This window comes from Lepus europaeus, chromosome 7 (assembly GCF_033115175.1).
Source record: "Lepus europaeus isolate LE1 chromosome 7, mLepTim1.pri, whole genome shotgun sequence".
Lineage (NCBI taxonomy): Eukaryota > Metazoa > Chordata > Mammalia > Lagomorpha > Leporidae > Lepus > Lepus europaeus.
The window spans coordinates 84,494,907-84,520,334 of NC_084833.1; the positions used below are offsets into that span (position 1 = coordinate 84,494,907).

General features: G+C 40.3%; 1 protein-coding gene across 2 annotated transcripts in view; it reads left to right on the forward strand.

The window, feature by feature from the left end:
- The first annotated feature begins 212 nt into the window (after positions 1-212).
- The window catches only part of CEP57 (centrosomal protein 57), a 69,890-nt gene continuing 44,674 nt past the window's right edge, over positions 213-25,428 (forward strand). Inside the window, exons 1-4 of one of the 2 annotated variants that reach the window (XM_062196903.1) lie at positions 213-371; positions 10,886-11,042; positions 24,054-24,233; positions 24,558-24,679. In XM_062196903.1, coding sequence (XP_062052887.1) covers positions 10,922-11,042; positions 24,054-24,233; positions 24,558-24,679 — 423 coding nt within the window. In that variant the 5' untranslated portion in view covers positions 213-371; positions 10,886-10,921. Of the gene's footprint in view, positions 372-407; positions 967-10,885; positions 11,043-24,053; positions 24,234-24,557; positions 24,680-25,428 lie in introns of those variants that run through there. The other variant, XM_062196902.1, reaches the window with a different exon arrangement.

The window sequence follows — 25,428 nt, forward strand, 5'->3', positions numbered from 1 at the left end:
TGCGCGGCCGCGGATCCGCTTCCTCCTCGGCCTCCCTTCCGCACGCCTGATTGGCTGCAGCGGATTCTACGTCACCCGGTCGCTCCTCCCAACGCCGAGCCCCAACTACGCAGAGCGCGCCCACAAAGGGAGGAAGTCGCCGGCCAATGACAGCCCGGCGCTGTGAGCGCGCGAAACCCGCTTGAAACCAGCCCCGCCCAAAGGTCCCCGCCGCCGCGCTCCCCAGCAGCCAGTCCGAGGCCTGGGTGAGGGAGCCCCGATCCAATTGGGCAAGGATTCGCGAAAGATCTGTTCCGCCGCGACATTTTCCCCTTGACTTCTCTCGGGCCAAATCACTAAGCCCCGCCCAATCCTATGTTATTGGCCAAGAGGTAAGTACTTCACCTGGAGAGGCGTCCCCAACTCAAACTGAGGTTTTCTCAGGCGTTTGATCCACGGGACGTGACGGACTGGTTTGAACTTCGCTTTCGCCTTTAGTTCAACAATTCCGTTCCGTTGCCACTGGCGACCACACAATCCCCTCGCCCCAGTTCCCTCCGTGGGAAGGCCCGCCCCTGGGTAGAACGCCCTGAGGCCCCGGCGGCGTGCCGTTACGGTTCCCGGGCGCGCTCCGTGACTCTCTACCTTGTGACGTCAGCACGGGAGGCGGGTTCTCTCGCACTACGGGAAGACGTCCGCTTTATTTGATTGGCTACTGAAGACGTCCGTTAGTGCGTGTTGCCCTCTCCGCGTGCGCCCAGAGCGTGGGCGTCGCTGTGGGGGTGTGTGGCAGGGGTTTCTAAGCTGGGCACCCAGCACCCCCCGCCCCTTCCATCCGGGGTTCGGTTTAGGGTCGCCCCTGGTGGGCGGCTCTCGAATCTTGAAGAGCACGAGAACACAGAGCGCCGGGGAGCTGCGGAGCCTCTCTGGGCACTCCGGAAGATGGCGGCGGCATCTGTCTCTACGGCTTCTGGTTCTCAGTTCTCGGTAAGAAGCGTTTGGCGTTCGAACGGGCTGTAGGTCGCTCTTGGCAGCTGTTCGAGTTTCGTCCCGTTTCGGGGCGCCCTAGTGCTGCTCTGACTCTGGAGACCTCCCCGCGCCACCCGGGCTCCCGCTGCTCCCTGTTGAGGCCGCACCCTCTGGGATCCCGGGAAACAGGCTTGGTTCGTTCCCCATGCCGCCTCCCAAATTCGCTTTTGGGCCTGCCTCGCAGCTCAGGAGGCAGGACTGGGCTGACGGCGCCCACTCCCTGGCCTGCGAAAACATTGCTGCTGTGGTCACGTGAGTGTAACGGCTGCTCTTAGGCGCCGAGACCAGGTGTGCGCGCCCGTGTGTGTAGGAGAGCGCTGTAGAGTCGGCCGCAGCCCCCTTGTGACCCTCCAGCGCGGTCCAGGCGCTGCCTGGGCTGCCTCCTTGGCCTGCAGTAGCCCGTCTCCTCTTCTGTGCCCGACTCTCCAAAGCCAGAGCGCTGCCGGATCGCCACGGATTTGCTAGGACTGCAATGCCCTTTCGAAGAGGCGACCAGGGAACTTGATTTGGGCTGTAGTTCTGGGTTTTTTTTGCCTGCACCAGGGGGTCATCTGGATGGATATTTGTCAAAGGCTGACTGCTGTGGGAAGTGCCACACTGGGAAGGGATGGGAAGCAAATGAGACAGAACTGGTCATCTGTACATAGGCCTGGCGTGGTTAGGCTCTAGAATTACAGGTGAATAGGATAGAAACCCTGCTCTTAAAGGCCTAGAGAGCACTGAGAAACTACGTCTGATTAGGTGATTACTGCCCAGTGTGGGGTAAGCTGCCCTACTAGCATAATTTAAAGTGGTTAGCAGTGTTGGCCAGGTGAGAGAAGGGTTCCCAGAAGCGAAGGAGAAGTCAACTGCGTGTTGAAGGAATTCTAAATGTCACAAAACAAGGAGAAGAAAAACATGGCAGGCATTTCGGGGGGGGGGGGGGTGTCCTTAAAATGATGGGTGCTTTCAGAAAACGTAAATAACCCAAAGTGAACAAAGGTATAATTTGTTGGGAACATGAAAACAGGCCTAGGAAGAAGCCTGGAGAATGTCAAAGTGAAGTAATTTCATGGGCGCTAAAGGGGAAAAAAGTATGTAGGGAACAGTTAGATGAAAGTCACCTATGAATAACCACTTTTCCTTACTTTCAGCTTTCCATATGTATTAGAATTTGTGACAGTGAGGCCAGAAGGAGTCCAGAGCTTCAGTAGAATGGGTTAACACATTTGCAGAGAAGTCTGGGGCGATTAGGAAGTAAGGAGTTAAACAGAGAGAGTTCTATTCAGGGGTTAGATCAGTGAGAGGTAAGGTAAAAGAGAAGGAACTGTTGAAAGATGTCATTAAACTTAGAAGAGGACCATTCACAGCTCTCAAAATTTAATACTGGGAGACCAAACAGTTAAATTGAGCTTCATTGTGCCAAGGCCACCTAGCTGAGCAGTGGCAATGGGCTGTGTTCAATCCTTCAGTCCTTATGGTAGCCTGGACAGAAATGCTAATGTTCAGGTGGAAAGTACACATGTTTTTATGTGTTAAGTCCAGCTTTAAGTAGATTGTAAATATCAAGAGTACACTAGGAATATTTAAGGTCCTTTACAAACCAAACCATCTTAACTAGACCAACTTCAAAATGTCTTAATTCGGAAGCTGCTGTTTTTCAAACAAAAGTGGCTACCTGATAAGTTTTTTTCCTTCGAAATTGTACTTAAAGCCAACTGCCACCAGTCCCCTTTGGGTTTTCCTCTCTCGGAAGCCCCCCTCCATGCCGCTCTGGCTGGAGGTCCTTGATTCTAATAAATACTTTTAAATCTAAAAAAAAAAAAAAAGAAAAAAGTGGCTACATATAGTTGGTTCATAAGTGCATAAGAAAGTCCTGTTTGCATGCCCATTAGAAACAAGTTAGGTAGCAGTTTATGTTAGTAAACAGCTGGTGATGTATAAGATGCCATGAGAATACTTCAAAACTCCAAACTGAACTCAGAAGACTTATTTAGATTTCAGGGTCGTGATTGCTAATAACCCATGTGTTCAGCATTGATAAACCTAACAGGCAGGTGTTATAAATGGGGGATGCTTTTACCAGACAAGGATTTTTAATACTTAGATTCACAAATAACAGTCTTTAGAAAGCAGCTATCTTGTAAAAGTCAAATATGAACATAGAAGTTTTCAGGTCCTTATTCTTTCACTGCAACAGCTGCAAGAGTAGTAGCAACAGCAGGTAACAATTACTGATTGTTGCTAGCAGCTTGCTAGTGGAGAGCACAGGAAACAACTGATTGGATATAATAGAATAATGCTCAGCTGAGCTGTGGGAGCCAAGTTTTGAGACTCCCAATAATGCCTTTCATATCAGTCCTTTGATATTTTCCCTTAAATAACCATAGTGAACACCATCATGTAACCTTGGACTAAATAAATAAACTAATCTTATTTGTCTAGGGCTTTTTTTTTAGTCATGAAATATATTTGTATTTAACATATTGAATATATGATTTATTTTTAAAATTATTTTCATTTTATTTGAAAGGCATGGAGACAAAGATCTTCCACCCATCAGTTCTCTCCCCCTAAATGCCCACAACAGCCTGGGCTGGGCCTGGCAGAAGCAGACCCAGTTACTTGAGCCATCGTCTACTGCCTCCCAGGTTGCAGTTTAGCAGGAAGCTAGAGCAAGTGGAGGAGTAGAGTAGCTGGGGTACAGATCAGGTGCTCCAACATAGGACATAGGGATTGGCATTAGTATTTGAATTTTCAGGTGAGCAAAATGAGGTGCAGAAAGGTTAAGTCAAGCAGCAGTTTAAGCCACTGCACCAAATGCCTGCTGTTAGATTTTTGAGAATAATAAAATGATAACCTTCAAGCTTTTTACATCTTCATAGTCCTTTGCCCTTTCACCTCATTTTCTCTCACTACCATGCATTTTACGATTATGATGCATAGTGTTATTTTGTGGGCATTGTCTTACATATTAACTCATTTAATATTCACAATAACCTTAAGAGATTGGCATTAGTATTTTCATTTTCAGGTGAGCAAAATGAGGCACAGAAATGTTAAGTCAAGGTTATACAGTTGGTAAATGATGGACCAAAGCATTTCCAGGTCTTTTTGTTTATTTGTAGTTTTGCCCCATATTATAAACAGTCCTGTTGCGGCCATCCTCCTATACTCCACATGGCTGAAGTTTGTCTAGTGCAGCAGTTATGTACTCCACATGGCAGAATTTTCCCTAAAAGTGTTGAAAGGATCCTTAGGGGGTCTCTGGGTCCTTTTCATGAAAGGAGTCTAGGGGCCTGGCTGGCCTGTGGTGCAGCAGGTTAACGCCCTGGCCTGAAGTGCCGGCATCCCATATGAGCGCCGGTTCTAGTCACTGCTGCTCCTCTTCTGATCCAGTTCTCTGGGAAAGCAGTAGAAGATGGCCCAAGTCCTTGGGCCCCTGCACCCACGTGGAAGACCTGGAAGAAGCTCCTGGCTCTTGGCTTTGGATTGGCGCAGCTTCAGCCGTTGTGGCCAATTGGAGAGTGAACCATTGGATGGAAGACCTCTCTCTCTGCCTCTCTCTGTGTGTAACTCTGACTTTCAAATAAAAATAAATAAATAAAATGAAGGGAATCTACAAAATCCCTCCGTGCCCCCCTCCGTGCCGCTCTGGTTGGAGGTCTTTATCTGTAATAAATGTTTGTAAATCTCAAAAAAATCCCTCCCTGTTCAACTACATGTTTGTGGGAAAACAGGTTTTCTTCATATGCATCAACCATCATATTTATCTAACGGAATGTAGAAGCAGATATGAGAATCCACCATCTTTTTTTAGAGTAGGGAAGGGGTCCTAAGGGCCAACTCTAGAACAGTGATTTTTCAAGCTGCAGGCTGAACTGTGGGTTGTAACAGTAATGTTTAGTGGATTTGACTCAGCCATAATTTTCTAAAAAGGAGAAAAAAACAGTTCAAGTGTACCTACAAGTCACATTCATATTGATACGGGCCTATGTATATTAATTTTATTTTAAAAGATTTATTTATTTGGAAGGCAGAGAGAAGCAGAGGCAGAGAGATCCTCCATCCGCTGGCTCACTCTCTAAATGATTAAAATAGCCATAGCTGGGCTGACCTGAAGCCAGGAGCCAGGAGCCTCCTCCAGGTCTCCCATGTGGACGCAGGGCCCCAAGGACTTGGGCCATCTTTCACTGCCTACCCAGGCCATAGCAGAGAGCTGGATGGCAAGTGGAACAGCTGCGTTCTGAACTGGTGCCCATAAGGGATGCCAGCACTACAGGTGGCAGCTTTACTGACTGTGCCAGAACACCAGCTCTTTATCCTAATTTTGATTCCAGGTCTTTACCCCCACACATAGAAGATTTCAAAGCAGAGGCATCCATATATGTGAACAGGGTTTATTTGAAAGTATGAGCGTAGGCAAGCATATTGCAGGGCCATAAGAATTCCAGCTCACCTAAGCCTAACTAACTGCCTAGTTATACCATATCAACATGCTGCATCTTAGAATATGTGCATTTTTGGCTTTACTTGATAATGTAAAATTGTTTTCTAAAGCAGTTGTACATTCCTCTAAAAAAATTTTTTTTAAGATATATTTATTTGGAAAGTCAGAGTTACATAGAGGGAAGAGGCAGATATTTTCCATCTGTTGGTTCATTCTCAAGATGGCTGCAACAGCCACTGCTGGGCAAGACCGCAGCCAGGAATTTCTTCCAGGTCTCCCACGTGAGTGACAAGGGCACTTAGGCCATCTTCCACTGCTTTTCACAGGCCATTAACAGAGCTGGATCAGAGATAGAGCAACTGGGACATGAACTGGCACTCATATGGGATGCTGGCATAGCAAGTGGTGGCTTTACCACCTACACCACAACACTGGACCCAACAATTCTCTTTATATGCTATTTAGTGAATGATAATGTCCCACTAGTACATTTTTGGTAAAGGTACAGTGTAAAATAGTATCCTATTTTCTGATTTGTTTCTGCAGTCCTTGCTGGGGATATACCTTTTTTGGTCTTTATTATTCTTTAATTTTTTTAAAAGATTTATTTCTTTTAAATTTTTTTCTCCTCTGAAATGTCAGTTAATGTCTCTTTCAAAGGAGTTTTTTCTTGCTGACATAGTCATTTATTCTGGATTTTAATCCTCAGTTTTATAACTTCCAAATACACTTTGGCTTGTTTTTGATATCTTTCGACTAATAAAAGTTCTTAATGTACTATAGAAAATTTGTTACTCTTTTATTATTATTTATTTATTTATTTGAAAGATGGAGAAGCAATGGGAGAAAATTCTTTGATCCATTGGTTCACTCTCCAAATGTCCACAAAAGCCAGGGCTGAGCCAGACCAAAGCCAGGAGCTTCATCTGAGTCTTCCACGTGCGGGCAGGGGCCCAAGCACTTGGTCCATCTGCTGCTGCTTTCCCAGGCTCATTAGCAGGATGGGAAGTGGAGCAGCCGGAGCTTGAACTGGCACCCATATGGGATTCCTTTACTATAGGCAGTGGCTTAACCCTGCTGCCCCACTGTGCCACCCAAAATTTGTTAGTTAATCTTTTAATATTTAGTGATTATGTTTAAGATTCCCACTCTAAGGCTTTGATTAAATTCTGTATTTTCTTTCTACAGATTTTAAAGATGAAGTCTTTTGAATCCATAATTTACTTAATGTAATAGTTTTATTTAAGGTAAACATCTGTCTCTGCACTACTTTTTCAAAACTTATCTTTCCCAGTGGTATGTAGTTCTAGTTCTCAACACACTTATTTTCATGTGAGTGTGGGGATTTTACCGGACTCTCCTTTTTGTTATTCCTCTCTCTGTCTACTGAGATCCTCAGTGAATCTCCTTTTTAGTTGTCTCGTGGAAACTATGCCTTCCTTGTTTCTCAGTAGAAACATTACTTATTCTTGGTCCTTTGCTTTGTTTTTATAGAAATTCTAGAATCTGGTATTGCAATTTCAGTTGAAATTTCATTGAATTAATTTCTAGTTTAATTGAGAATAACTGAACCTTTTCATTTGTTAGCTTTCCAAGCAGAGAAAACAAACATAGCAAACGAAAATGAAATGTATCTTGAATGTTAAAATCCAAAAGGTGATCGTGATGGGGAATGGTATAGTGTGGAGGGTGGTAGGGAATGAGGCCAAGGTTTAGCCTGAGGTGATAATTTAGGCTTTACAAAGCATGGTTAAGAATTTAGATTTTATCTTGTTATTGAAAACCACTAGATTTTGGTTCTTTTGTTTTTTAAGATTATTTGAGAGGCAGAATTAGAGATGTGGGGGAGGGTCTTCTATCCCCTGTGAACCACATTTGGGTTCACTCCCCAAATGGCTGCAACAGCTGGATCTGGGCCGATCCAAAGCCAGGAACCGTGAGCTTCCAGGTCTCCCAGGCGGGTGCAGGGGCCCAAGCACTTGGGCCATTTGCTACTGCTTTACCAGGCCATTAGCAGAGAGCTGGATTGGAAGAGGAGAAGCCTGGACACAAACCAGCATCCGTAGGGGATGACAGCGCTGCATTCTGAGATTTAGCCTGCTGTACCACAACACTGACCCCTTTGTTTTTTAAGATTTCTGTACATGAAAGAGTTAGAGATCTTTCAGCCACTGGTTCACTCCCCCAAATGGCCACAATGGCTGGGACTGGGCTAGGCCAAAGCCAGGAGCCTGGAACTCCATCTAGGTCTCCCAAGTAGGTTGCAGGGGCCCAAGTCTTTTGCTGCTTTCTCAGGTGCATTAGCAGGGAGCTCTATCAAAAATGGAGCAGCTGAGATTCAAACTGGGGCCCATTTGGGATGCTGGCATTGTTTTCAGTGGCTTAACTCCCTGTGCCACACCAGTCCCTGGAGTGTTTAGATTAATGATATTACTTGATTTTGTTTTGTAAAGGATAATTGTCACTATTAACTATTTGGAGAACAGGCCAAGCTATGTGGACAAGAGTGATTAGGATGCAATTATGATAATGCAGACCAAAAAATTAAATTTCAGCCAGTATAGTAATGGAATGGGATGAGAATTTGGAAAGTTTCTAGATATAGTATAGACAACGAAAATGATTCACTGAAACATTGAATTTGTGAGATATGAGAAATGACTGACTTGTAGCATGAGCAACTGAATAAATGGTGGTGATACTTATTTTGGTACTTTGAGACTGACAGTTTGATTATAGCAGTGTTAACTTTGAGGTGCTCATTAGCCCTCTAAATGCAAATAATTAGTAGGAAGATAGGTAAAAACATAAAGTTTGAGAGAACAAGCTCTGGATTCTGTATTTAAACTTGAAAGGTATCATCAGCAGATAAAGGCTGTACAAAATCTTGAGAGAGAAGGAAATCAAAGGAGCCCATTGTAGATAAAACACAGAAGAGGCTTGAGCTAAGTCTTGAGAAACTCTTAGTGTTTAAAAAGAGTAGAAAGAGAGAGGCAAGGAAATTCTAAGGGAATGGCCTGGGAGAGAAAACAAGGGAGTAAGTGTTACATCCAATGAAGAATATGTTGAGATGAACTGATTACTGTATTACATTCTTTTGGAAGTTCCTTGAATTCAACATGGAAATCCCTGTGGACTGGTGTGTGGCACAGCCAACACCCTATATCAGAGTGCTGGTTCAAGTCCCAACTGCTCTGCTTCTGGTCCAGCTATCTGCTAATGTTCCTGGGAAAGCAGTAGAAGGCCCAAGTACTTAGGCAGAGTTACACAGAGAGAGGAGAGGCAGAGAGAGAGAGAGGTCTTCCATCTGGTGGTTCACTCCCCAATTGGCCAAAATGGCCAGAACTGCACCCATCCGGAGCCAGGAGCTTATTCCACGTCTGCCACGTGGGTGCAGGAGCCCAAGGACCTGGGCCATCTGCTTTCCCAGGCCATAGCAGAGAGCTGGATCGGAAGTGGGGTAGCCAAATATGGGATGCTTTACCTGCTACGCCAAAGCACTGGTCCAGGCTTCAAAGCACTGGTCCAGGCTTCCTAAACTCTTTAGCCACCTTTTTCATTTTCACAACTACAGTATATTTTTTATGCTTTTGTAATTTAGCTGGAAATTTGCATGGCTTTGTTGACTGAAAGAATCAGTCTTGTTGGAAAATCAAAATTCTAGTTCATTCAACTAGTCAAACTGAGAATTTCAACCCAGAAACCCAGTCAGTTATCCAACTTGGTCATTCTGCAAGCTGAGTTTGATTACTGTTTTCTACTTTTCTTACAGGGTGAGTGTATATCCTGAATCTAGTTTAAACAGTGCAGATTTATTTGTGGTTATCAAGCACATTAAAATCAAACAATACTTGATAATAGTTAACAGACTTGATTATTGATTAAAGAGGTGTACATTATATTCCCACAGTGGATATTTTCTATTTGCAAGGAGAGGCAAACAGTGGGGTCATTAATCAGTCTTCTTAAAAGCCATAAGATGTAAAGTTCCCTCCATTTTTTTAGGTAAAATAGATGTTTGGTAATGCTTAGAGTTTGTTGAAAAATCCTGTTATCTATTAGCTGCAGGACATGTTCCTGTGCTAACAGTAACCTGACTGACTTGGACTTCTGCTGGCAACATTCTGCTATTAAATCCACAGTTTTCAATGGGGAACTAAAAGATTTATTTATTTGAAAGATAGAGATCCTCCACCCATTGGTTTACTCCCCAAATGGCTGCAACGGCTGGAGCTGGGCTGATCAAAAGCCAGGAGCCAGGAGGTTCTTCAGGGTCTCCTACATGGTTGGTGGGGTCCAAGGACTTGGCCATATTACACTTCTTTCCCAAGCATGTTAGCAGAGAACTAGATTGGAAGTGGAACAGCCAGGACTTGAACAGACACTGACACTCGTATGGAATGTTGATGCTGCATATAGTGATTTAACACGCTATGGCACAGCGCCAGCCCCTCACTGTTCTGTTGCAATTTATTTATAAGTATAGTTCTTCAAAGATAAGAATTGAAAGTTTGCTGTGGCTGTTTGAAGGAGAAAGAGAATTTTGAGTATCTGGCAATCATATCTTCCACGTTAGCCAGCCCTCAGTTTCTCCTTTACATCCTCTACTCTAGGTCAATCTATCAGGTAGAAATCACCTACAACAAACAAAACTCCACACTTGGCATTCTGTGGTATAATTCTTATATATTCATGTGGAATAGAATTCCATTATAGAATGGTATATGTATGAAAATAAATGAGTGTAACATAAGCCTTAATGTTTTCTACTTGTCCTTTTTCCTAACAAAATATAAATTCTTCAAGGCAAAACTCAGTACCTTGCTGTCTTTGTAGAGTTTTTGACACTACATCTTCAGTAAATATTTTGTTGATTGGTGATAGTATGTAGTCATTTTGTAACAGTTTCTGATCTTGTAAAACATCAGGGAGAAGCTGTTTTCTGCCAAGGGCCATTTGGATATTTATAACATCATCCATGCGCCATATAAAATTATCAACTTCAAATTAGCCTGCTATAGATTTATTGAATTTTGAGTCTCGACTGCTGTTGCCTTAGCAAGGCCAGAACAAATGGTTTTGACACTGGCCATACATTCTCCAATCCTGATGTAAAAAATACTGACTTTTCTAAGTGTGTGTCTCACAGGGTATATTTTAAGATACAGTATGTTTATTTCTGTGCAGCATTTACATTCAAGTTGTATACCATTTTTTTTTATACTATCTGGCATATGGCTATATTTAAACAAATGTAAAACACTTTAAAATTAGATTTTGTTAAAATAATGGTTAAATTCTATTGTATTTAGTGAGTGCTATTTTTTCTGTTAGCTCTATCAAGTGGAACATGGATAATACAGTTCTTAGTCATTATTATTTGCAGTTTCATTGTGTTATTTGTGGTTCAAATTTTTGAAAAGTAATTTCTTGGTTTTTATTTTCCAGAACATCTTAACTGAACCATCAAGGTCTAATGGAAGTATGGTTCGCCATTCTTCATCTCCATATGTAGTATACCCAACAGACAAGCCTTTCCTTAATAGTGATCTACGGCGCTCTCCAAACAAGCCTACACTTGCCTATCCAGAAAGCAACAGTCGAGGTAAGAGCCCAACAAAATAAGTGTTTGTTTTGTTTTGTTTTGTTTTTTCTTTTTTTTTCTTTTTTTTCTTTTTTTTTTTACTTTTATTTAATGAATATAAATTTCCAGTGTACAGCTTATGGATTACAATGGCTTCCCCCCCCAATAACTTCCCTCCCACCCGCAACCCTCCCCCCTCCCGCTCCCTCTCCCCTTCCATTTGCATCAAGATTCATTTTCAATTCTCTTTATATACAGAAGATCAATTTAGTATAAAGATTTCAACAGTTTGCACCCACATAGAAACACAAAGTGAAACATACTGTTTGAGTACTAGTTATAGCATTAAATCACAATGTACAGCACATTAAGGACAGAGATCCCACATGAGGAGCAAGTGCACAGTGGCTCCTGTTGTTGACCCAACAAATTGACACTCTAGTTTATGGCGCCAGTAACCATCCTAGGCTGTCGTCATGAGTTGCCAAGGCTATGGAAGCCTTCCAAGTTCATCGACTCTGATCATATTTAGACAAGGTCATAAAAGACAGAGTGAGGATAGTAACCAATGATCCTAAGAGTGGCATTTACCAGGTTTGAACAATTATACAGCATTAAGTGGGGAAGAGGACCATCAGTACACACATGTTGGGAGTAGAGCCATTGGTGGTAGAGTAGAGGTTATGATTACAAAGGAATGAGGCCCAAGTGCACTAGACAGGGTCTAGAACAAAGGACAGAGTCATTATTAGAGGAGCTAAGAAAGGTGCTGTCTAAGCTACAATTAAGTTTTCTGATTGAGAGGCAAATAGAACCTGATAGAAGGGGCTTGATAATAATCTGGTGGGCTTTAGGCCTTGTAAATTCAGAGGCCCAGACCTATCTATCTCTTCACATGGGGTATATCCTAAGGGAGGTGTGAACCTCCTAGGGGAAGGCACTCTGTTGACTTTCATTACTTGGCTGGCCTGGGAGGAGAGCTGGCCAGGTAAAGGCAGGGGGCATCTCTAACAAGAAATTTACAGTTCTGCCTGCAATGTTGCTGACCCTACTTGACCATCCCCTCAGCTGCAGTGGTCACTTTGGAAGTTGGGCTGAGTGAAGGGCTTTTCAGCTTAGAGCCAATAAGATCTGTGGCTCTGACCTGGGCATCCTTCGACTCCAGGGCAGGTCCATTACCAGTGATCCAACTCTTGGCAGAGCTGCCAGGGCTCTTCACAAGCTGACTTCTGCTGAAGCCCAGGCTTACCACATTGAAAGCCACTGCAGTGGACTGGCCTGTTGGGTCTCCTTGAGGGCAGATCACTGTACAGATCAGCCATTAATAGGCCTGCCACCCATTGCTTCTGATGCCGAGCTTTCTTTTCCTCCTGGTTTGTGTTAAAGCAGACCAGAGGATGCAAGTCAAGGGAGTGCCCGTTTCCCATCTCTAATCTTCGGTGGCCTGAACTACAAGTCTATAGTCACAGGCATGTTCTGTAGTAGTTTTTCTAAGGTAGACAATGCCCATGAGGAAAATTATATTCTCACTTTAAAACTTTCTTTCCCTTTGGTCTGAAAGGGAGGTTTTTTCTACTTACTGTATACTTCGCTGATGGCGAAGTGAATCTAGCTATGAGATTATTATTTGAGTTCTTATTTTGGCTATGCTATTGCAGAAAAATGTTAGCCATCTCTTTTATAAGGTCTAAAGATTAAATTGTGCATCCTACAGATTCCTTCATAATAGAATTAGTTTCCTACCTTGAAGAGAATAGAGAAATGAAAGAACAAGTTGGGCTTAGAATAGAGAAATGAGGGAGCAAGTCCTAGATCGCTTGCTGACAATAGCAATATCACATGAATACTTAGCAAACCGTTTCAACCATTAGATAACAACTTAAGAAAACATTTACCAGAAGGTCCAATGCCTTCTATAAATTTTAAGAATCATGTATTTGAAAACACCTCTTAAATATCTAACATGGTGTAGTTTGTTTAGCCAGTAAACTTAAGCACAACCATCTAAAATGTTTTTAGTTTCTTTCTACCAACAAGTCTAAAACATACGATACACAGATTCAGGTCCCACAAATTAAAATGTATCTTTGATTGATTTTAGCAGCTTAAATTTATGGACAATCTTATCTATAAGCCATTTAAAAGAAAACTCTTAATAAAATTTCCCCAAGTGGACATACAATATGTACACACATATAATATAGCATAATAGACCAATACATCAATTTTAATAATAGCTTTTAAAATCTTTAACTTTTTGTAGATTGCCAATTGATTTGAATTGCTTTTTCTTTTTAGTAACCTCAGTTAACCATACTTTCTCTCAGTTGGTACTGTTAATACATTATTGGCTTCATCTGTTTACAGAGCCATCCCAAAGTACTGAATACAATAAAAGTGGCTGGAAAAAGTCCATAGGAACCTATAGGAGGACAGCTAAACACAGAACCAACAACGCTTTAGTTTTATGAGCAGCAGATATTCAAATTTTTGAAAAAAGCACATATTTAAATAACCCATAGCTCTTAATAAAAATTCAGCTGTTTTTGAACAATTAGAATTTAACAGACATCAAGAGAACATAATAGATTACTTTAACACATTGCTTTAACAGAGCATCAGAGTTTAATTCTATGTCAAAGAGAAATTGAGCTTCCTGTGATCTTTTGCTGTGAGGTTTCCTTCCTTTACCTTCTTTCATATTGGTGACCATGTTTCTGTGTTTCTGTGTGTAAGACATCTTTAAGCATCTTTTGCAGGGCAGGATGAGTGGCAACAAATTCTTTCAGTTTCTGTTTGCTGTGAAAAGTCTTAATTTCACCTTCATTCACAAATGAGAGCTTTGCAGGATATAGTATTCTGGGCTGGCAGTTTTTCTCTCTTAGTACCTGGGCTATGTCTCGCCATTCCCTTCTAGCTTGTAGGGTTTCTGATGAGAAGTCTGCTGTGAGTCTAATTGGAGCTCCTCTAAGAGTGATCTGACGTTTCTCTCTTGCACCTTTTAGGATCTTTTCTTTATGTTTCACTGTGGTGAGTTTGATTACAACATGTCGTGGTGAGGATCTCTTTTGGTCATGTTTATTAGGGGTTCTATAAGCTTCCTGTACTAAGATGCCTCTGTCCTTCTCCAAACCTGGGAAATTTTCTGCTAGTATCTCACTGAAAATGCCTTCTAATCCTTTCTCCCTCTCCATGCCTTCAGGAACTCCTAGAACCCGAATGTTGGGTTTTTTAATAGTATCCTGTAAATTCCTGACAATATTTTTTAGATTTCTAATTTCTTCTTCTTTTCTTTGGTTTGCCTGTTTCCTTTCCTGTTCTCTGTCTTCTAAGTCTGATATTCTCTCTTCTGCTTCGCCCATTCTGTTTTTAAGGCTCTCTAATGTGTTTGTCATTTGATCTATTGAACTCTTCATTTCATTATGATTTCTAGTCACTATCAGAGTTTCTTGGTCCACTAGTTGTTTCATTTCATTTTGATTCCTCCTTAATATTTCACTTTCACGAGAGAGATTTTCTATCTTGTCCATGAAGGATTTCTGTAGTTCAAGAATTTGTTTTTGAGAACTTCTTAATGTTCTTATCAATTTTTTGAGATCTGCTTCTTGCATTTCTTCGATCTCATCATCTTCATAATCTTGAATTGGGGTGTCTTTTTCATTTGGGGGCGTCATAGTTTCTTCTTTGTTCTTGTTAGCTTGGTTTTTGCGTTTGTTGTTTGGCATGTTGGAGATATTTGGTTTCTTCACTGTGGTGTTTTTTCTTGTTACACTATGGCTCTATATTAAGTGGACTGTCTGCTTTCAGTGGAGCCTTAGAGGCTTGAGATGAGTGTGGACTGAGAGCTGTGTTTGGTTCCTCAGGGTTGAGGGTGTGTCAAAGATGACACTCCCAGGTTAGGCGTGGTAAATCTCTCTCTCTTTTTTTTTTTGATTCAAAAGGGAAGTAATTCTGCACAGCTGAACATAATTGGAGGTAGTTAGCAGGTGAATGATATACCCACAGGAGCCAGAGATCGGAAGCTCTTTCCCAAGGACCACACAGGGAATCTCTGCTGCCCTCAGTGTGGGCTCAAATTCTCCTGCAGTCTCCCACTGGGTTGCCAAGTTAGATGCTAATCTCCTGTTATTTCACCCCTCCCCACAGAGTCAGGTTTTTCTGCTAGGCTCAGGGCTGGTGCAGACCTGAGGTCGCCCTGCTTTTGACGTATGTCCAAAATGGCGCCTGCTCTGTCTTGCTCGCCTGTGAGAGGTGAGCGGAGAGAGAGAAACTTGTGTCCGTATCAGTCACTTTTTTTATTTTTTTTTCTCTCTCTTCTAGTTAGCCTGGTGAACTTTTCCCCACGGAGTTTCAAGCCTCGTTCCCTCTAGCCTCCTCTTTCTGCTTGCCTGCTGGTATCTCGGGCTATGGAGGTTCGGCTCACCTCGCGTTCCAGCGCTGGTGCGTTGAGTCTGCCGCTGGTGTCCCGAACTTGGGCTCCCACGCTCTCCACGCAGGTCCACTGTGAATCACTAGTTCCGGAAGAGTTTCCTCTGCTGTTTCATCCCCTACTCTTCCTTGACACTGCAGTATCTCCACTTATATTAAACTTTCTCTCCCCCCGGACTAAGTGTGCTTCCTGCCTATTCCGCCATCTTGCCGCCTCTCCAGGCGAGGCCCATCTTCTAACTGGTGATCTAGACCCAGGCTACAGCCCAGGCCAACGAAGGTCAGGAAGCACAGCGCCTCTTCCAGGGCGGACTCTCTGTTTTGTTTTGTTTTTACTCACCAGTTTAACATTTGTAATTTCGTACTCCATTATTACTAAACTAAAAGAAAATATATTCCTACCTCAGTGTTTTTAGCTTCCTCAAAATACAGTACTCCTCCAATGTTTCTTTGTGAAATATCATTATCCACCAAGTCACCAGAACTAAAATAGTTTGAGTTATCTGTAGCTGCCTTGTAATCTCTAACATCAGTCAGACACTGACAGTGTTTCTGCTGAGGCTATTCCAAAAACCCATTGGCTCTGTCTCCTTTCAGTCTTACCACTTTGGTTTGGAGCCATATCTATTGCTTATATGTTCATAAGTTTTAGGACATCTCCATGGCTGGCATAGTAATAATAATCATGTTCACTCTGTATGCCTTACTGACTTCATCCATGGCCTCTCTTGTGTTCTTACCAACACATCCTTGACTTAAGCCATTTAAAATGTATTTGTTTCTGGAACATGCCATCTGTGTTAGTTTTCTTGCTACCTTTACAAATCACCACACATTTAGCAGTTTTAAATGACAAATTTATTACCTCAGTTTTTTTTTTAGGTCAGAAAATTGGGTAGGTTCATCTAAGTCCTTGAGTCTTAGAAGGTTGAAATCAAGGTGTTGGCTGGGGCTATGCTGTGTACTGGAGGCTCTGGCGGAAGATTTGTGAAGCTCATTCGGAGTCTTAGCTAAATTCAATTCCTTGTACTAGTTTCAGGACTGAAGTTCTGTTGCCTAGCTGTCAGTCATGGCCAGTCTTTGCTCCCAGACACTGCCTTTGTTCCGGTTTTTTTCCCTCGTGGTCCCTGATAGCATCAGTTGGTCATATCTCTTTTATTCTACAAATATCTCCTGGCATCTGCTGGTGCATTTTTCTAACCACAGCCAGAGAATATGTTTCTGCTCATGTCATTAGATTGAGTCCACCCAGGTATTCAGAAATAATCTTATAACCTTAATATCTCCTAAAGTCATTTTTGTTGTATAACATAAGGTGTTCAGAGGTTCTAGGGATTAGTGCATTCTGCCTATCACACCAACCATGTCAACTTTACAAGCTTTGCACATGTTATGCTCTTAATAGAATTTTCTTCTAGAAAATATTCTTTAAAGCCCAGATTGTATATTATTTCCTGTAAGAAGTGTTTCTATCCACTACTATCCCCAAATGTCTTTTCTAAATTCTCTTTGTCCTTTATTCATGTTTTTCTGCATTTTGTGGGTGAGAAGGGGATGGTGGTTTCTATGTCTGTCCTCCCCATTTGAAAGTGAGTATTGTTGGATTAGTTTAAAAAACATTGAAGGGTCTGGCAGTGTAGCACAGTGGGTTAAGCTATTGCCTGCGATGCTGGCATCCTGTATGGGAGTGCTCATTCAAGTCTGCTGTTGCACTTCCCATCCAGCTCCCTGATAATGCAGCAGAGAGCAGCAGAAGATGGTTCAAGTACTTGGGCCTTCACCCCCCCACAGGAGACCCTGATGGAGTCTGGGTCCTGCCTCCTGACTTCAGCCTGGCCATTGTGGCCATTTAGGGGTGAACCAGCGGATAAGAGATGGGTATCTCTCTTATCCTCTCGCTTTGCCTTTCAAAAAATAATCTTTAAAAAAAAAAAAAAACTAAAGGGGCATTTGGCCCACCATAGCCATGGGGTCTTCATCCTGGAAGTTAGCTAATTGCAGATTAAAAATATTTGAGGAAAACAAAATGTCATTGTTCTCTAAATAATACAGTGAAACAACTATTTATATAACATTTACATTGTACTTGATATTATAAGTAATGTAGAGGTGATTGAAAGAATACAAGAGGATGTGCCTAGATTATATGCAAATATTACAACATTTTATGGAAGGAATTTTCTGGGAGGGAAGTCATGGACCAATCCCCTTCAGATATTGGGTACCAACTATAATGGCTTTCAATGATTATTTTATTTTTAAATTATTTAATAACTTGCCTTTCTAGATTTTTTTTTTTTTAAATTCTTTTCATTGATGTAAAGATCAGAACCAGGTACACTATTACATTTTTTAGACCTTTGTGTGTTTTTGTTTTTTTTTTTTAAGATTTATTTATTTGAAAGAGAGGTAGAGACAAAGAGGTCGGTCTTCCATCTGCTGGTTCACTCCCCAATGGCTACAGCTGCCAGAGCTGAGCCTATTCAGAGGCATGAGCCAGGAGCTTCTTGCCAATCTCCCTTGTGGGTGGCAGGGGCCCAAACATTTGGGCCATCCTCCACTGCTTTCCCAGACACATTAGCAGAGAGCTGGATCAGAAGTGGGACAGCCAGGACTCCAACTGGTTCCCAAAAAGGATGGTGTGCTACAGGCCAGGGCTTTAACCTGCTGTTCTTAACAGAGTAAGAACTTTCTGTTTTATTTTGGGCTTATTTTTCCAAAAGTTATAAGTAAAACTACAGAACTTTGCTGCTTTTTTAGGCTTCATTTATTGTTTTTTAACTTGCATTCTTTGTGTCATAAACTTATTTTTAATAGCCAGTCTTTGCTATATTCTGATGTGTAGTACTTTATCAATTGTTTTACCATTAAATCAGTTCTTATTCTGGAGGCAAAAGCATCTTATAAATAGAGAGATTTTATAAATAGAGTTTCTAGTGAGCGTCAAGTTTTGAAAGTCTTAAAAGACCACCAGGCTACAGGTTAAATTTATTTCTGCAGACACCTATGACCCCCCATTGTGGGACTAACAATACTTGGATATTGTGATCTGCTTGATATTTTACTAGTCAGTCATTCCACAATTTACCAGATAGTTTCATTCTGAGATAAATGTTTAAGTTACTTACACTGCATTGCCCAGTTGAAATTAATAAGTTCCTAAATTAACTTAAAAATGCTTAGCCTATGTTGTAGCTATTAATATAATATATTCTTTTATCTAGAGAATCATTGACACACAAAAACACAGCTTAAAAAAATAAAAGCAGCATTCCAAATAAAACAAATATATTTCGTTTTTTTATTCATCAAAAAAGTATAAGGCAGATATATTTAAAATTCACAGTTAAAGGACATCTCAGAGATGAATAATATATTCAGTATCAAAACTGTCTTCTCTTCCTGCTTAATCCCCTGTTCAGTGAACCCTCAAATATATATTAAATTATGAAGTCTTATTTTGAGCAGATGATTTCTATGATAGTACTTTTCTTAAACATAAATTCCTTTAGCTATGATTGTAGATTTTCATTACTTATTATCTCATTCAAGCCATCTGATTGTTAACTTGAAAATCTTATTTAAGGCTATAGAATGGATAACTTGTTAATCATTTTGAGCTTTAGTTCAAAGAAGAATAAGCAACAAATTTAAAATTATCACTACTTTCACAAACAGTATTAACATTTTTAGAGTTCTTTAAAAAATGGTAAACAACTTCATTCCAAAAAGTTTTAGTGTAACTCATTGGTTTCGTTACTTGTTGAATGTATTCAAATATCAGTAATGTGAATGTTGGTTTGGATATTTCAAGCAACATAACTACCTGTATAGCAATTGGAAGGTTCTAATAGACTTGTGCTTCACAACCTTTGCCTATCAGAGTATATATAGAAAATGAAAGGTAATTGATGTACAGCACACTGTGATAAGCTGGTGGGATTGGTGGATTTAATAGGCCTGCCACCTATCTTTACATTGCTTCTGATGCCTAGCTTTCTTTTCCTCCTGGTTTTTGTTAAAGCAGACCAGAGGATACAAGTCAAGGGGGTGCTCAAGTCCCTTCTCTAATCTTTGTGGCCTAAACTAGAAGTCTATAGTCACAAGCATGTTCTGTAGTAGTTTTTCTAAAGTAGACAATGCCCATGAGGAAAGCTATGTCCTCGCTTTAAAACTTTCTTTCCCAGGCCGGCGCTGCGGCTCACTAGGCTAATCCTCCGCCTTGCGGTGCCGGCACACCCGGTTCTAGTCCCGGTCGGGGCACCGGATTCTGTCCTGGTTGCCCCTCTTCCAGGCCAGCTCTCTGCTGTGGCCAGGGAATGCAGTGGAGTATGGCCTAAGTACTTGCACCCCATGGGAGACCAGGATAAACACCTGGCTCCTGCCATCGGACCAGCCGCAGCGGCCATTGGAGGGTGAACCAACGGCAAAAAGGAAGACCTTTCTCTCTGTCTGTCTCTCTCACTGTCCACTCTGCCTGTCAAAAAAAAAAAAAAAAAAAACAAAACAAAACTTTCTTTCCCTTTGTTTGGTCTGAAAGGGAGGTCTTGCCTGTTTACTGTGCCCATGGTGAAGTAAATCTAGCTGTGAAGTTATAATTTAAGCTTTCATTTTGGCTATGCTATTAGAGAAAATGTAAGCCATCTTTTTTGTAAGATATAAAGATCAAATTTTGCATCTTGGAGAGTCTTTAAGAATAGAATTATTTTCTTACCTTGAAGAGAATAGAGAAATGAGGGGGGAAAGTCAGGCTTAGAATAGAGAAATGAGGGAGCAGATTCCAGATTGCTTTCTGACAATAGCAATATCAAATGAAAACTTAGCAAATAATCTCAACCATTAAATAACAACTTAGGAAAACATTTACCAGAACTTCCAGTGCCTTCCATAAATTTTAAGAATACATGTATCTGGAAACATCTCTTAAATATCTAACATGGCATAGCTTGTTTAACCAGCAAATTCAAGCACAAGCATATGAAATGTTTCTAGTTTCTACCAAGAGATTTAAAACATCTGATACAGAGATTCAGGTCACATGAATCAAAATGTGTCTGATTAATTTTAGCAGTTTAAATTGATGAGCCAATTAAAACAGTTCTTAATAAAATTTTCCAGTGTAGACATAAAATATGTATACACATATAACATACAAGAGAATAAAGCAGTTTCATTAATGGCTTCTTAAACTCTTTTGTAAATTACCAATTGATTCGAATTACTTTCTACTCTTAATAACCTCAGTTAACCATACTTTCTCTCAGTTGGTACCTGTAATACATTATTGGCTTCATCTGTTTACAGAGCCATTCCAAAGTACTGAACACAATAGAAGTGGCTGGAAAAAGTCCATTGGAACCTATACTAAACTATGGATGACAAAAGACTAAATAAGCCATGTTTAAAATTATAAATTCATTAACCAACAGGAGGCACTTGCTTACTTCACACAATATTTTTGAAAGCACCTGTAGGATTTTACACAGCATTTAACCCTTTTAGGCCTCTAGGGCTTTCTCATTAAAATAATTAAATAAAAAAATTAAAAATTAAAATAATAAAATAATTAAAATAATAAAATTGTCTAGTAACACAAGATCATTAGACTTCTTAACTTTCAGACATTTGTATCAGTAGCATTTTATATTATAAAAACTTAAAATTTAGCACCACTTCACATCTTGACACTACTTCTGATATAATCAAGGTAGCTGGATTAGTTGGAGTCTACAAGGTAAGAGACATACATCCTTTGATTTTTTTCCAGTTGGACCCAAACTGGAAAAACCAAAGTCCAAATTTACTGGGAATTTCAGAGTCCAAATTGTTTGGAACTTTGATTTTTTATTTTTTTGAACGTCTATTCAGGATGCCAAGAAGGCTTAAAATACCTGGTTGAAATATGATCCCTTAACATCATGAGATAATATGGACCAAATTTGATCATTGTTACAAGGTGATTATTAAAATGTTTTAGAATAAGCAAATCTTTAAATGACCCATACCTCTTAATTAAAAACTCAGCTGTTTTTAACAATTAGAATTTAACAGAGACATCAAGAGAACATAAGATTACTTTAACTCATTGCTTTAACAGAGGATCAGATTCTAATTCTATGTCAAAGAGAAATAGATTAATAGCTTTATATCCAAAATTTCTTTCTTTCATAACCCTCTGTGACTTCCACACACCCTCTTCAAGGTACTTGAAACATTCCATCATGTCCATTCCACTCTAGAGTAACTAGCCATTAGGATGAAGTCATTCTTACAAACCATGTCCTTTCTTTATTTAAAAGAACTCTTGCCTTCTTAACCTTGCTTACCAATCGCACATTTCTGTACTTGGTGATGTTTTCCATCTGCCAAAGTCCTTGATTTACATTTCTAGCGGGGGGCGGGGTGGGGTGGAGGCTGGAGCCTAGGATGGTATCTGGGTGTAGATTGTGCCATAGATAAGACTGCACCATTTGCTAACAAAAGTTGTTACATTTTGATACATGCATACCTGGTATAATGTGTAATATCCAATTAGGATAAACATATCTACTTGAACATTAATGATTTCCTTACAGTGAAAACAACTGTAATCCTTCTAGTTTTTTGTTTTTTTTTTTTTTTAAAGAAAAAGTGCATTATCATTGTTGACACCTTACGTGTAATAGAATACCAGAACTACTTTCTAACTATAACTTAGGACCTATTAATTAGTTACCCCATCATTCTCTCATGTATTCTCCTCAGCCTCAGGTAACCACTATTCTGCTGTCAACTTTTGTGGGATTAACTTTCTGAGATTCTGCACATTAATGAAATTATGTTGTACTTGTCTTTCTATGTTTGGCTACTTCACTTATCTCCAGTTCCATCCATATTGTTGCACGTGACAAAGTTTTATCCTTTTTATGGCTGAATGATAATCCATTTATATATGTACCACATTTTTTAGCCATTTATTAATTGATAGCTGCTTAAATTGTTCACATTTTTGTGGCTGTTGTGGGTAGTATAGCAGTAAATATGGGAATGCTGATTCCGTTTCTTGGACAGACTGATTTAATTTTCCTTATATATAGAAACATGGAATGCTTCATGAATTTGGGCTATACTAATCATCACTGTAGTGTTACAGTGTTAGTATAGGTGATGCCAAAGCAAGCACTGTGGTCTTATTTTAATAAATATACCTGACTTCAAGAATAAGGGACATTTGTTAATTTGTTAATTTTCACTTTTCTGATTGTATTTGTTATTTGAATATAGAGAATTGTTACTTTAGATGCTACTTATATCCAAACTCCTTTCCTGTTCTTCCTATTGGGAGCCTGTTGATGCTAGGGCACTGAAAATTTTAGGAACTGAATACATTGCATTAGTTAATGGAAAAATGGGGCTTGTGTTCAGTGAATTGAATTGATTCTTAAAAGATGGCAACTCTTCCTACTATTGCATAATGTACATGAAGTTTCATGTGTCAGCACCACTACTAGAATTGAAGGCAAATAATAAAAATAGAGGCATTTTTTTTATAGGAAAATAGGCAGAGGAAATTCGTGAAAGAGAAAATTGACTAATGATACATACAAAAATACTTTCAAACTTTAATAGAAATGCAAAATAATCAAAGGTGATGTGTTTTTTCAGAATAGCAGAGGCTTTGCAATAAGTTTTAAATTATTAATCAAAGGAAATATTTTAAACAACATGATTATAAAAGAGAATACATTGTTAAAGTGAAAACAAAACAAATATATTTTGACTTTCATTTCTTTTACACCTTTAGAAAAAGATTGAAAGAATCAAAAATGATAGGCCGGCGCCGTGGTTTAACAGGCTAATCCTCCGCCTTGCGGCACTGGCACACCGGGTTCTAGTCCCAGTTGGGGCGCCGGATTCTATCCCGGTTGCCCCTCTTCCAGGCCAGCTCTCTGCTATGGCCCGGGAAGGCAGTGGAGGATGGCCCAAGTCCTTGGGCCCTGCACCCGCATGGGAGACCAGGAGAAGCACCTGGCTCCTGGCTTCGGATCAGCAAGATGCGCCGGCCGCAGCGGCCATTGGGTGGGTGAACCAATGGCAAAAAGGAAGACCTTTCTCTCTGTCTCTCTCTCTCACTATCTACTCTGCCTGTTTAAGAAAAAAAAAAAAAAAGATAGTCATTATTTCTGGGTAGTAGAATTATTGTATTTTCCTGTGTCTTCTACATTTTCTATACTAAATATAAGAAACCAGTCCCTTTAAGTGCTTGCCTGTGTTAAACTCTATAATTGAATTCTACATGTAATGCTATAAATGAAACAAAAAAAGTTAATATTTGTTTTGGGACAGATACATGAATTTTATGTGGTTGGCTAATTTTTTCATTTATAGTTTTTATCATAGTGATGGGTTTTATTTAAATGAGTACTACAGTTCAGAGATTCAAAAGATGTTTTGAAGTATATTCTTTAAAAAATTATGAGGTAATATTTTATTCTTCCCAAAGAGTGATCCTTCTCTGGACACCTACTCATCATATTTTATTTTTATGTTTTCATTAGTTTCTTTTTCAGTGAACTTTCTCCATATGTATTGTTATTTTATAGTAATTACGTTTATATCTGGCAGCAATATTTTCTGCTCTGAAGAATCTTCAAGATAAGATTCGACGTTTGGAACTGGAAAGGATTCAGGCAGAAGAAAGTGTGAAAACCTTGTCTAAAGAAACAATTGAGTACAAGAAAGTATTGGATGAACAGATACAGGAAAGGGAGAATTCTAAGAATGAGGAATCAAAGCACAATCAAGGTTTGTTTAATTACAAGGGAAATTGAATTCTATCAGATAAGTACTATCAAAATTCTAAAATCCCATGTGAGTGTTTTATATTGACCAGTATCTCTGGGCGCTGCAAAATTGAATTACATTTGTATGCCTTTTGAAGAGCAAGTTCTGATGCCATGCATCTTTACTGACTGGAAACAAGGTAGAATTGACTAGCATGGAGAAAGAATGATTAGGTAATCTGAAAAAACTTCTGGAAAGTATTTGTATTAATACACAGTACATTTATCTCAACAGCTTTTTTAAACTATTGTACACATGAGTTGATTGCTACTTTTCTATTTTTAGAACTGACATCTCAGTTGTTAGCTGCGGAAAATAAATGTAATCTTTTAGAAAAACAATTGGAATACATGCGAAATATGATAAAGCATGCAGAAATGGAGAGGACATCTGTCTTAGAGAAACAGGTATGTTGTCTCACAGATTGTGGTTAAATATGGAGAATTAGACTTTTCTCAGGGCTAACAATGCTTTTTTTTTTTTTTTTTTTTGACAGGTAGAGTTAAAGACAGAGAGACAGACAGAGAGAAAGGTCTTCCTTCCATTGGTTCACTCCCCAAATGGCCACAACGGCCGGAGCTGCGCCAATCCGAAGCCAAGAGACAGGTGCTTCTTCCTGGTCTCCCATGCAGGTGCAGGGGCCCAAGTACTTGGGCCATCCTCCACTGCCCTCCCAGGCCACAGCAGAGAGCTGGACTGGAAGAGGAGCAACCAGGACAGAATCTGGTGCCCATATAGGATGCTGGCGCCGCAGGTGGAGGATTAGCCAAGTGAGCCATGGCGCCTGCCCCTAACGATGCTATTTTAATAGCTGAGAACTGAAACTTGTGAGATCAATTATGGTATCTGAGGGGTTGATTATTGGCTTTCCTTCATCATTATATTTGATAGACTTAATTAAATTGGGAAATACACACTTAGTTGTGGGCTATTTTGAAGTCAAATTCACTTCTTTGAGACTACCTTATAAAAAGTCAAACGGGCTGGAGCCTGTGGTGTCGGCATCCCATATGGGCGCCGGATCTGGTCCTGGTTGCTCCTCTTCCCAACCAACAGAAGGAAGACCTTTCTCTCTCTCTCTCTCTCTCTCTCTCTGTAACTCTGCCTGCCAAATAAATAAAATCTTTTAAAGAAAAAAAAATATAAACAGTCATAC